General features: G+C 40.4%; 1 pseudogene and 2 gene segments (V, D, J or C); all 3 read right to left on the bottom strand.

The window, feature by feature from the left end:
• Window positions 1–301: 301 nt before the first annotated feature.
• Window positions 302–1,013, bottom strand: LOC102390982. The segment is given in 2 exon segments: window positions 302–747; window positions 965–1,013. Coding segments are annotated over 2 exon segments (495 nt in total).
• A 4,003-nt stretch (window positions 1,014–5,016) lies between these two features.
• LOC123328129 lies at window positions 5,017–6,860 on the bottom strand (annotated as a pseudogene).
• A 3,483-nt stretch (window positions 6,861–10,343) lies between these two features.
• LOC112577817 lies at window positions 10,344–13,640 on the bottom strand. The segment is given in 3 exon segments: window positions 10,344–10,487; window positions 12,876–13,375; window positions 13,491–13,640. Coding segments are annotated over 3 exon segments (693 nt in total).

Below are 13,640 nucleotides of genomic sequence, written 5' to 3'. Positions count from 1 at the left end.
AAAATCTGAGAGGAGAGGACTTAAGGAAATTATTTTCATGATGATTTCAGCTTCTAGACATAGATTTGTGATGTGAGGATCTTTAGGTGAAACTGCCATTTTATATTCTTATGGGGCAAGTTTTCAAATTTAGACAACTTTACACATACTCTGGATGGTTGACTTAAAAGTCAAAAATTCAAGATGAGAATATAGCAGTAGAAAGTTACCCTGGACACCTGCTTCCAAATGACATGGAAGGAGCTTTCTTTTAGTGTTAAATCTTCTGATCCAGACCACAGATGAAACAAGCACAGGACTATCATCTCTTGTCTGGGGTCTGCAGGTGTGTATTTTGGTGGTAGTCCTGCAGCGGGGGTGGGAGGGGGTCAGGTTGTGGGGGAGGGTGTCTTTTCCTTATCCAGCTCAGGAGTTTTTGTTCAGCTTTTCCTATCACTTCAACCACTGTGAGTTCCCAGAGAGCACAGAAGTACTTTGCTGAGTCTTCCAGCTTTAAGGCTGAGATAATGAGGCTGATGGCTTTACGTGATCTCTGAAAATGTATTGAGTAGCGGCCATACCTTGCATTCGGGCTGTAAGAATTCTGACCAATAAGGTAAATCATCTCTCCACTGGGAAGTTGTTTGTACCAGAAAATGTGATAACTGTTCCAACTTGTCTCATACTGACAGTTCATGGTGGCTGACTCCCCAACTTGACTGGATATTTCTGGTTGGTCTTGAGTAACTTTCTGGGCCACACCAGATCCTGTGGAAAAAATCAGAAAACAGAGATGAAGCAGTGAATAAAACAGTGTAGGAATTAGACTCATTTAGGTCTCCAAAAAGAAAAACCAAACTGAAATCATAAGGTGCTTGCTTTTCCCCAGTCCCCCTTTCCTCCCCAAGTCCCTGTGAAGCACCGCACTCCTGTGTGCCATCCTTTCACCCTGAACACGCGCACCCATGATTGGAAGCACCCCTACCAGAGAAGGTGAAGGCCAAGAGCACCCAGAGCAGACTGGAGAGTGGCATGAGGCATGGAATCCCCTGCTCAAATGTGCTCAGTTCTGCCTCAGCTGAGAGTTCAGTGTCTTTGAGTGCCCGGCAGCACATATACATAGTAACTGGTTCCTGTGTGACCCCTTCAAACAGGAAGTGGGGTTTGTCATGTTCATAGGTAACGATGGGGGAAAAAAGTGTGATTCACCACAAACCTTTACTTTGTCTATTTTTCTTTCACAATAATTAAGTTACACTGAATCTGAAAAAGGGGCTTCCCTGATAACTTAGTTAGTAAAGAATCTGCCTGCAATGCTGGAGACCCTGCTTCAGTTTGAGCCTGAAAGAGGACTTTGCAAAAGCAGTTATTAGTAAAGATTTGAGCTGAGGGGTATTGAAGAACAAACAAGTTGACATCCATTGATGATTATTCAACAGAAAAATTTTGCCATCCCATCTAAAGTAGGATTTGTTTTTAAAATTTTTATTGGAGCATACTTGATTTATAATGTAGTGTTACAGCAAAATGAAATGTCCATGGACAGAGGAATGGATAAACATGTGGCACATATGTACAATGAAATTATTGTTGTTCTTTAGTTGCCAGTCTTCTCAGACTCTGTGACCCCATGGACTCTAGCCCATTAGGCTCCTTTGTTTGTGGAATTTCTCAAGCAAAAATACTGGAGTGGGGTGCCATTTCCTTCTCCCAGGGACTATACCTGACCCAGGGATCGAACCCACGTTTCCTGCTTGACAAGCAGATTCTTTACCACAGAGCTACCAGGAAAAACCCACAATGAAAGCACTCAGCCATGAAAAAGAACAAAATAATGCCATCTGCAGCAACATGAACAGACCTAAAATAAGATGTAGTATAAGCTATGAACCCTTCTTGTAATCTACTTACTTATTAGTCATTCATTTAGCCTATGCTTACATTTATCCATCCAGAATCTAAATACTCTATTTAAAAATTCACAGACTTTGGCCTTGGAGAAAGGCAGTCTTATCCAAAATTTTTAACGAAATTTTTTCTGGGTTTTAGAGCTCTAAAATATTGTTAAAATACAAATGATAGCCCGATACCTCAGCTTTATATGCACTCTTTTTTATGCATAGCTCTGTGAAATTTTGCCACAGGTGTAGGTTTTTGTACCACCACTAAAATCATGATACAGAATTGTTCTGTCTCTCTAAAGATAACCATTTTCATGCCCTCCCCATCCCTGCAACTGGTGATGACCCCTAGCAGATGCTGATCTTTTCATCTCTATATTTTGTCTTTATGAGAACTCTATATAAGTAAACTCATACATTATGTATACAGTCATAAAAGTATGTTAAGTGTAATCATCTACCATGTAGTCTTCTGAGACTGACTTTTTTTTCACTCAGCATTGAGATCCATTTAGGCTATTGAGTGTATCAATACTCATTTCTTTTAATCACAAGAGACTGTCTCTTTTTTTGATTGTGATGAATTATAATGAATCAACTTAGGATTTTTGACTTTAAGGTTTAGAGAAAGCTATGTATGCATTTACTATAAACCATACTTTGATTTTTGAATTTTTATCTTTCCCCATGCTAGCAACATGCTGTATTACATCCTCTGATGGTTCTTCGTAGCAACTGTGAACTGAGCTCTCAGTCAGACCCAGGAACAGGAGGGTAAACAACCGATACACTTACAACCATTCTGTACCCATACAACCATTACATTTTTCACTTTCAGTATAATACCTTTAAGGTAGGCCAGGCAAAGCTCTGACTCACAGTAGGTTAAGTATATTAAATGCATTTTCCACTTACTGATATTTTCAACTTAAAATGGCTTATTGAGACTTAACCCTATTGCAAGTTGAAATAGATCTATAAATTATATTTTATTGTATGAATGTTCAGTTCAGTCACTCAGTCATGTCTGACTCTGTGACCCCATGGGCTGCAGCAGGCCAGGCTTTCCTGTCCATCACCAACCCTTGGAACTTACTCAAACTCATGTCCATAGAGTCGGTGATGCCATGCAACCATCTCATCCTCTGTCATCCCCTTCTCCTCCCGCCTTCAATCTTTCCCAGCATCAGGGTCTTTTCCAATGAATCAGCTCTTCCCATCAGGTGGCCAAAGTATTGGAGCTTCAGTTTCAACATCAATCCTTCCAATGAATATTCAGGACTGATTTCCTTTAGGACTGACTGGTTGGATCTCCTTGCAGTCCAAGGGACTCTCAAGAGTCTTCTCAAGCACCACAGTTCAAAAGCATCAATTATTCAGCACTCAGCTTTCTGTATAGTCCAACTCTCACATCCACACATGACCACTGGAAAAACCATCACGTTGACTAGACGGACCTTTGTGGGCAAAGGAATGTCTCTACTTTTTAGTATGCTGTCTAGGTTGGTCATAGTTTTTCTTCCAAGGAGCAAGTGTCTTTTAATTTCATGGCTGCAGTCACCATCTGCAGTGATTTTGAAGCCCAAGAAAATAAAGTCTGTCACTGTTTCTACTATTTCCCCATCTATTTGCCATGAAGTGATGGGACTGGATGCCGTGATCTTAGTTTTCTGAATGCTGTTTTAAGCCAACTTTTCATTCTCCTCTTTCACTTTCATCAAGAGGCTTTTTAGTTCTTCTTCGCTTTCTGCCATAAGGGTAGTGTCATCTGCATATCTGAGGTTGTTGATATTTCTCCCGGCAATCTTGATTCTAGTTTGTGCTTCATTTAGTCCGTCATTTCTCATAATGTACTCTGCATATAAGTTAAATAAGCAGGGTGACAATATACAGCCTTGATGTACTCCTTTCCCAATTTGAATCAGTCCATGTCCAGTTTCATGTCTAGTTTTGTTGCTTCTTGACCCGCATACAGGTTCCTCAGGAGGGAGGTCAGGTTGTCTGATATTCCCATCTCTTTCAGAATTTCCCACAGTTTGTTGTGATCCACACAGTCAAAGGCTTTGGCATTGTCAATAAAGCAGAAGTAGATGTTTTTATAGAACTCCCTTCCTTTTTCCAGGATCCAGTGGATGTTGGCAGTTTGATCTCTGGTTCTTCTGCCTTTTCTAAATCCAGCTTGAACATCTGGAAGCTCATGGTTCACATACTGTTGAAGCCTGGCTTGGAGAATTTTGAGCATTACTTTGCTAGCATGTGAGATGAGTGAAATTGTGCAGTAGTTTGAACATTCTTTGGCATTGCTTCTCTTTAGGATTGGAATGAAAACTGACCTTTTCCAGTCCTGTGGCCAATGCTGAGTTTCCAAAATTTGCTGGCATATTGAATGCAGCACTTTCCCAGTATCATCTTTTAGGATTTGAAATAGCTCAACTGGAATTCCATCACCTCCACCAAGTTTGTTCGTAGTGATGCTTCCTAAGGCCCACTTGACTTCCTATTCCAGGATGTCAGGCTCTAGTTGAGTGATTATGGTTGTCTGTGTCATGAAGATCATTTCTTATATAGTTTTTCTGTGTATTCTTCCCACCTCTTTACATCTTCTCCTTCTGTTAGATCTATACCATTTCTATCCTTTATTCTGTTCATCTTTGCATGAAATGTTCCCTTGGTATCTCTAATTTTCTTGAAGAGATTTCTAGTCTCTCCCATTCTATTGTTTTCCTCTATTTCTTTGCACTGATCACTGAGGAAGGCTTTTTTATCTCTCCTTGCTATTCTTTGGAACTCTGTGGGGCCAGTAAAATTACTATCAACAAAGTTTATTCAGGTTTTATGAAAAATATTGGCATTTCTCAATTTTTAGAGGATGCAAACTGCACCTTTTCCCTGTTAGCTGAAATATAATTGTTTATACCACATGAATGGCAAGTTGTCACTTTCTCAAAAATATTTTAAAAGCTCCTTGTTTTGTGAATAGCCATTCTAGTTTCAGACATTACATTATAATAGAGATGTCCCCGTAGATACAAAAATGAATTACAAAGATATATAAAGACAACACTCTTTATGATACCACAGCAATGGAAACAATTGTTTATTAATGGAAAGGCAATTAATGACAGAATGTCTCAGAGTACTATATGGGCATTGTAAAGAATGAACTGGACCTCTTCCCAGGTGGCACAGTGGTAAATAATCTGCCTGCAGTGCTGGAGACAAAAAAGACCAGGTTTGATCCCTGGGTCAGGATGATCCCATGGAGGAGGAAATGGCAACCCACTCCAGTATTCTTGCCTGAAAAATCCCTTGGACAGAAGAGCCTGGCAGGCTACAGTTCTTGAGGCCTCACACAAAAGCCTTTGGAACAGGAGAATTATTTGTACTTTCCTCACTTGTAGGTTGAGACTAACACACTGGAACCAACATTTTATTGATACAAGGAAGAACCATGACCAATTGTTAGTGCTTCTCACTTTATTTCTGTATTGCAATTAGGATTCTTAGCAGCCATATAATTCTTCTCAGCCACATCAACCAATGAAGCACCACTTCCTTGTCCTCCTTTTTATCTTTTCTTTATGCATCTTCTCCCCTTTTCCTTCCCTTCATTTTCCTCATCTCTTACTGCTCTCTGACTCTCCTTCCAGATGACACTAGATTTGCTTTTGTAACTGCTCCCCCGCTGTGTCCCCCCTTCTTCCCACCAGAGAAACACTGCACAGGTGCAGCCCCGTCTGTCCCAGTGTGCCTCTCTCAGGATGCAGTAGTACACAGCGGTGTCTCTCAGGGTGACCTGGGGCAGGACCAAGGTGCTGGACTTTCTGTCGGAAGCTGTGTTCAGAGAGGCCATGCTGCTGTTCACGGTGCTTCATAAGCCATGAATGACATACTGTGGACTCTGATTGGGATTTTGCTGATATGAATGTATATAATCATTTCTACAAATGGTATAGTTATTACAAGGCAGGTTTACATCTTCTCCTTCAGCACAATCCATGGAGCTGGGCTGGGTGGTCTTAGCATCAGTCACATTCCCTATGGGGTTAAGAAATCAAATTAGCTCCAAAGCACAAATCAGTGTAATTCTATGGATCAAAGTCACAACCCTCCCATAACCCCTACTCCACTAACCCCTACTCCACTGTTCTGTTTATGTCCTGCAAAAAATATTATTGGTGTTCATTATTGGACTGCAAGGAGATCAAGCCAGTCAATCTAAAAGAAATGAACCCTAAATATTCATTGGAAGGACTGATGCTGAAACTGAAGCTCCAATACTTTGTTCACTTGATGACAAGACCTGACTCATTGGAAAATATCCTGATTCTGAGAAAGATTGAAGGCAAAAGGAGAAGGGGGCGGTAGAGGATGAGATGGTTAAACAGCGTTACCGTCTCAGTGGACATGAATTTGAGTGTACTCCAGAAGACAGTAGAGGACAGCGGAGCCTGGCATACTGCCATCCATGTATGTAAAAAATTGTATACAAGTTAGTGACTGAACAACAACTTTGGTCTTAGAGACCGAAGATGTGGCAAGAATCAGAGATCCATAGGCTTTGTTCCATGGGTGGTTGGCTCAATAGACACAGAGATTTCCTACAATCTGCTTACTGCTAAGGACTCGTCCCGAATCATGGCCATTATTTAACCTGTCATGTAGATATCTGTCCTCTTTAGCAAATCCACAGATAATTTCTCAGTTCCATCATTATAATGCTGAATAAAGCACAGGGAGAGGAGTAGAGAGCAAATAACTTTGTGGCTCTTTGCCCTCAAGTCATCCCTTGTAGACAGAGAACACTCACCCAAGGTCAGAAACACAGTTACTCCAGTCACCAGCCTCATACTTCAAGGACAAGCTAGGACCACGGGCTCAGAGCTCAGGCTTGTGTCTGAGACTTGGCTTAAGGAGGTTCCAGAGAACAGAGGCAACAGCTGTTAGTAAAGACTTACAATGAGTGCAGATACCACTGTGTTGTTGCCAGAACCTTCTGAGCCAATGACCAAGCATTTCCTTATCTAGGTCTTCCTCCCCTGTTTTAGTCATATCCCCAAAAGATGGTGAAACTTTCCCAGCTCACTGTGCAATCATCTGTGAAGTTTAACGTCTGGCTCTGGCTAAGGAACACCAATCACAGTGATGTATCTATGCACAACCATTGGTCTATCATTTGTTTCCTAAGAAACTTGCTGATGCTCCAAGAAGCTTGTGGAATGCAGTATTTAATCCCAGAAAAATACACTGAGCTCCGTGTTGTAAGATGATGAAAATTCCCATCCACGTTTCAGAAAATCTTTGGGAGATTCAAAAGTAGGATGTGGTCTGGGAGATGGAAAGATTAACATTGAGACTAAAAGCTACACATCCTGGAACTCAGAGCTCTTGTAAGTGTTCTTGGAATCATGCATCTATCGCCATCTAGGTAGACATTTTTCATACATCTGTTCTTAATATACTAACTGATTGACATAGATGGTGTTTACCTCATCCTCCTTGAACAGTGGTCCTTAATCCTCATGTTCCCTATGCCAATGCTTGTGGCTGTTGTGCAGCAAGGATGCTAAGGCAGAGGAATAGAGAGAAAGAAAGGCAAACCAAGTGGGGTTCGGGCAGAGACGAGTATGAATGGTAAAAAAAAAAAAAAAAAAGCTGGAGGTGGGGAAAAAGATTTTAAGGAATAAAAAGGTGAAGGGATAATCAGAGCAGGGAAATGGGAAAGCAGTGTTTAGGGTGGTACATGGAAAGGGCTTAGGCTATTGGGCTAAGAGCCCCTGAATCCTTGACCACACACATTGAACAAGGGATAATAAAGCACAAGTTGTCTAAAGAAGATGAAAGCATATCATTTTTCCTTTTTTTGGCACATCAATGGAAAACAAGTTTCCCTTCCTTTCTCCCAGAAACAGTTTTCAGATGAAGCAGCCCCTTCTTGTGACTGAATAAAAGAACTGGAGAGCTAAACCCAGACTCAAAGTCAGCAAGCAAGTATTTGAAAAGTTCCTCAGGTTTGAAGGTAAATAATCTTCTCAGGTAACTCCCTGATGGTTCAGTTGGTAAAACCCACCTGCAGTGTTGGAGACCCTGGTTTGATTCCTGGATTGGGAAGATACACTAGAGAAGGGGTAGGCTACCCACTTCTGCCCTGGAGAAGTATGCTGCCCTGGAGAATTCCATGGACTATGGTCCATGGGTTCACAAAGAGTCAGACATGACTGAGTGGCTTTCACTTTCACTTTCACTTCAGGTGACTCTAGTAAAGAACTCACCTGCCAATACAGGAGACTTAAGAGACACAGTTTCAATCCCTGGATTGAGAAGATCCCCTGGAGAAGGACATGGCAACCCACTCCAATATTTGTGCCTGGAGAATCCTTTTGACAAGGGAGCCTGCTGGGCTATAGACCATGCATTCACAGAGTCAGACATGACTGAAGTAACTTACCACACAGCACACACATCTTACTTGTAATACCTCTGTACTCATCTGTATTTTCTTGGTCCTAAACACTCTATAGAAGGGTTTAACTATCTTTGACTGCTTTATTGCAGTCATATGATTCTCACTTCTTCATCTCTTTAGTTTTCATTTGTATCCAACATTCCCATATTTAAAATTTACTCAAAAGCCCATATAATTCAAATGTTTATAAGAGAGGTTGATACAGACTAGGCACTCAAGAATGATCTGTTTGCTGAATGAGCCAATGGATTTATTGAATTTAATGAAAATGTTATGTTGAATACTGTTTAAATTATTTAAATTAAGGGATTTGATTTAGGTTGTACCTGAATGGCCTATTGGTTCTCCAGCCTTTCTTCATTTTAAACCTGAATTTTAAAATAAGGAGCCCATGATCTGACCACAGTCAGCTCCAGATCTTGTTTTTGCTGACTGTAAAGGCTCATCACATGCTAGTAAAGTGATGCTTAAAATTCTCCAAGCCAGGCTTTAGCAATACGTGAACCATGAACTTCCAAATGTTCAAGCTGGCTTTAGAAAAGGCAGAGGAACCAGAGATCAAATTGCCAACATTCGCTGGATTGTCGAAAAAGCAAGAGAGTTCCAGAAAACATCTACTTCTGCTTTATTGACAATGCCAAAGCCTTTGACTGTGTGGATCACAATAAACTGTGGGAAATTCCAAAAGAGATGGGAATACCAGACCACCTGACCTGCCTTTTAAGAAATCTATATGCAGGTCAGGAAGCAACAGTTAGAACTGGACATGGAACAACAGACTGGTTCCAAATAGGAAAAGGAGTACGTCAAGGCTGTATACTGTCACCCTGCTTATTTAACTTATATGCAGAGTACATCATGTGAAATGCTGGGCTGGATGAAGCACAAACTGGAATCAAGATTGCTGGGAGAAATATCAATAACCTCAAATATGCAGATGACACTACCTTTATGGCAGAAAGTGAAGAAGAACTAAAGAGCCTCTTGATGAAAGTGAAAGAGAAGAGTGAAAATATTGGCTTAAAGCTCAACATTCAGGAAACTAAGATCATGGCATCCAGTCCCATCACTTCATGGCAAATAGATGGGGAAACAGTGGAAACAGTGTCAGATTTTATTTTTCTGGGCTCCAAAATCACTGCAGGTGGTGACTGCAGCCATGAAATTAAAAGATGCTTACTCCTTGGAAGGAAAGTTATGACCAACCTAGGTAACATATTGAAAAGCAGAGACATTACTTTGCCAACAAAGGTCCGTCTAATCAAGGCTATGGTTTTTCCTGTGGTCATGTATGGATGTGAGTTGGACTGTGAAGAAAGCTGAGTGCCAAAGAATTGATGCTTTTGAACTGTGGTGTTGGAGAAGACTCTTAAGAGTCCCTTGGACTTTAAGGAGATCCAACCAGTCCATCCTAAAGGAGATCAGTCCTGGGTGTTCATTGGAAGGACTGAAGTTGAAGCTGAAACTCCAATACTTTGGCCACCTGATGCAAAAAGCTGACTCATTTGAAAAGACCCTGATGCTGGGAGGGATTGAGGGCAGGAGGAGAAGGGGCCGACAGAGCATAAGATGGCTGGATGTCATCACTGACTCAATGGATATGGGTTTAGGTGGACTCTGGGAGTTGGTGATGGACAGGGAGGCCTGGCGTGGTGCGATTCATGGGTTTGCAAAGAGTCGGACATGACTGAGCGACTGAACTGAACTGAAAGAGTTTCTCCATCCTCGACTGCAAAGAGTATAACCAATCTTATTTCTTTATTAACCATCTGGTGATATTCAAGTGTAGATGGTTTCTTGTGTTGTTGTAAGAGGGTATTTGCTATGACCAGTGTGTTTCTTGACAAAACTGTATTAGCCTTTGCCCTGCTTCATTTTGTACTCCAAGTTCAAACTTGCTGAGATAAGTTTGCATTGCTTCCTGAGTTTGCATTCTAATCCCCTGTGATGAAAAGAGCATCTTTTTTGGGTGTCAATTCTAGAAGGTACTGCAGATTTTAATAGAACCGTTCTTCATAGATCTCTTTAGGTTCCATTTTAACCATAGTGCCACCATCACTGAAACATCCATTCATCCTGTTCTGGGTCAAGAGATTCCTCATACCCAAATCTTCTCCAAGGAGCCCTCTAAATGGTACTCCCTGGATGACAATAAAAGTTTGAGACATTTTTCACAGTTTGGAAAGTTATGTATGTCTCATTTCCCAAAGATTACAAGCATTGGAACAATAAAACCTGTCTCATAGGGTTTTGATATTTAGATTAGATAATGAGTCAGAAATGCATTCTGTAGTTCCTGACATATAGTAAGTTCAGTAAATATTAACTTTCTTTATTCTACTAAAACTTGCGTTTGCTTCAGTGTCCAGATCTGCGATCTGCTTCCCCCCCCACCCAACCCCCTCACAACATCAGTTCAGGGATGGAAGCTTCTAGGACATTTACTTAATCTCTTATTTTTCTGGAGACAGTCATTATTTTTCCTTTATCCTTTTGATATCATATACAACTAGCTACATTGATACATTGATCCACTCAGGGTGCTGAGAGGACATAGATGAAAGAGGTGAGGTTTGATTTTGGTTTTCCTAAAAATAGTAAAATCAAGGTCATCTTGCATGTTTACTACCTATTGGATATAATATTTTTGATATGGATCTCTAAGGTTTTGCCACTCTGGTTAACTATTTTCTCTTCTTCTTGATTTATGAGCTTTTAATATATTCTGTATTTGATTCCTTTTTCAGAAATGTCTTTTTCATATATTCCCTTCCACGCTGGCATTGACTTTCCACTCTCTTAGCAGTGATTTTCAACAATGACAAAAAAAAGCAATTTAAAAATATACTTTCATGCTCATAAGAATATCCCTTGCAAGTTTTATTTGTTTGGTTTCTTTAGAAAATTTACAAATGCTTTCCGTTGTGACTGCTGTTGCTTGTGATGATAGTCAGGTATCACTCTTAATGATATTTCCCAGAATACAATGCCATCAATTTCCCATGAGTATTAGCAAGATTTTTTTCCCACTAAAATAGACCCTTGGATTTGTCTTCAGCGCCTTGCAAACTTCTGCTAAAACCATACTGGTTGACTTGCAGAATTTCTTATTCATCTTTATGACTTTCCACATAGCAATGCTCCTGAATAAGCAGCTTGCTTTATAGGAAGTCAAGTACAATAGTGAGTGGGTTCTTGCTATGATAAAGAGCTTATGGAATGGGTAATGGATTGAGGTAGTTATAAACCCTAGTTACAATCATGTGGTCATTTGCAGTAACAAAAGCTATAGTAGTTATAAAATTAAAATAATTTTATATGAATATATTTATGTATACATTAACCATTTTTAACTTCCCTCTCCTGTTTGTCTGCCTGTCATAACATAAAATATGCCACTACAAATTAATCTTTATCTCGTTGTATCTCAGTAGTTAAGAATCAGGATTCAGTGGGAGAGTGTGATTTAGCTAGAAGAGGAAAGAATCTTAAACGGATAAATGAATTTGGTATTCTCTTTGAAGGAGACAGCTTGTTTTGGTTGAATGAAGAATAATTGCATTATATTAACAGGAAGCATAGTTTTCCTGTGGTATTTATTAGAAAGTTGTGGTATTCAAAGAGGTACTGATGAATGCCTAGTTAGCAAAGAGGGACGTTAACCATTTAAGCTGTTATGGTAGGTTTCTACTGTGTCAACGTAACAATCTGAAAATCTATTTCCCAGGATTTGCTTCCCTCTATTGTTCTGGGTTAGGTTTGGCCATGAAAGAGATTCGTGTAAGTTTTGGAAGGTACTTATGATGAAGTAGCATGTTTCTGTGTTCCTCAGGTTGGTGCAGGGCTCCAGGCACTATGGCAATACATACTGTTGCTGCTGCTCTGATAGTTCAATTTACTGTTGACTTAAAACCCCTTGACCTTCCACCAGATATCTTACTCATGTTCTCTTTGTATTAGACCAAGTATGCATGTAGCATGATGGCAAATGACATCCACTTCTCCTGAAGTTCACCCACTACTGTGAGCCCTAAGGAGGTTAGAGACAGACAAGTTTTAGAGTGTCCTGTGGGTTCCATTGTCCTCATATATTTCCATACATGCCACAGTTTCTCCATGCTTATGTCCACATCCAACTTTCCTTCACAAATGTTACTCTAGTTGACTTACAGTGAATTCAACTCAATACCAAATGCAAATGTAACAATTTTTATGAACTCTTCCACCAGCTCTACCTGTTGCCTGTGTTCTAATCCTTATAACTTATCTCTTACTCTACATCACTGGTGGTTCTCCTCCGATTTTGCCCCAACACGAAGTCTGAGGGGAAAGGACTAAGGAGATGATTTTCATGACAATTTCAGCTTCTAGATCCAGATTTGTGATGTGAGCCTCTTTAGGTAAAACTGCCATTCTATATTTTTATGGGACAAGTTTTCAAATTTAGACTTTTGCACATGTTCTGTGTGGCTGATTTAAAGTCAAAAATTCAGGAGGAGAATATATCAGTAGAAAGTTACTCTAGGTACCTGCTTCCAAATGACATAGAAGGAGCTTTTATTTAGAATTAAATCTTCTGATCCAGACCACAGATGAAGCAACCGCAGAACTACCATTTCTTGTCTGGGGTCTGCAGGTGTGTATTTCAGCCTGGGTCCCGCAGCAGCAGGGCTCTCTCTTATTAAGCTCTGGGGTTTTTGTTCAGCTTTTCCTATTACTTCAAGCACTGTGAGTTCCCAGAGAGCGCAGAAGTACTTTGCAGAGTCTTCCAGCTCTAAGTCTGAAATCGTGAGGCTGATGGATTTACGTGAGCTCTTAAAATTTACAGAGTAGCGGCCATACCTTGCATTCTGTCTAGAAGAACCCAAACCAATAAGGTGAATTATCTCTCCACTAGGAAGTTGTTTGTACCAAAAAATGTTGTAACTGCTCTGAGTTGTCTCATATCGACAGCTCAGTGTGACTATCTCCCCAACTGGACTGGAAATGTATGGCTGGTCTTGAGTAACTATCTGGGCTACACTGGATCCTGTGGGGAAAATCAGAAAACAGAGATGGAGCAGTGAATAAAATAGTATAGGAATTAGACTTAAAAAATCCAAGCTGAAATCATAAGATATTTGCTTCTCTTTTAGAATACCTACCAGAGAAGATGAAGGCCAGGAACACCCAGGGCAGACTGGAGAGCAGCATGAGGCATGGATTCCCCTGCACAAATGTGCCTAGTTCTGCCTCAAGCTGAGAGTTCAGTGTCTGAGTGCCTGGCAGCGCATATACATAGTATCTGGTTCCTG

This window comes from Bubalus bubalis, chromosome 11, assembly GCF_019923935.1.
Source record: "Bubalus bubalis isolate 160015118507 breed Murrah chromosome 11, NDDB_SH_1, whole genome shotgun sequence".
NCBI classification, from domain to species: Eukaryota; Metazoa; Chordata; class Mammalia; order Artiodactyla; family Bovidae; genus Bubalus; species Bubalus bubalis.
This window is presented reverse-complemented; position numbering and strand designations above follow the sequence as displayed.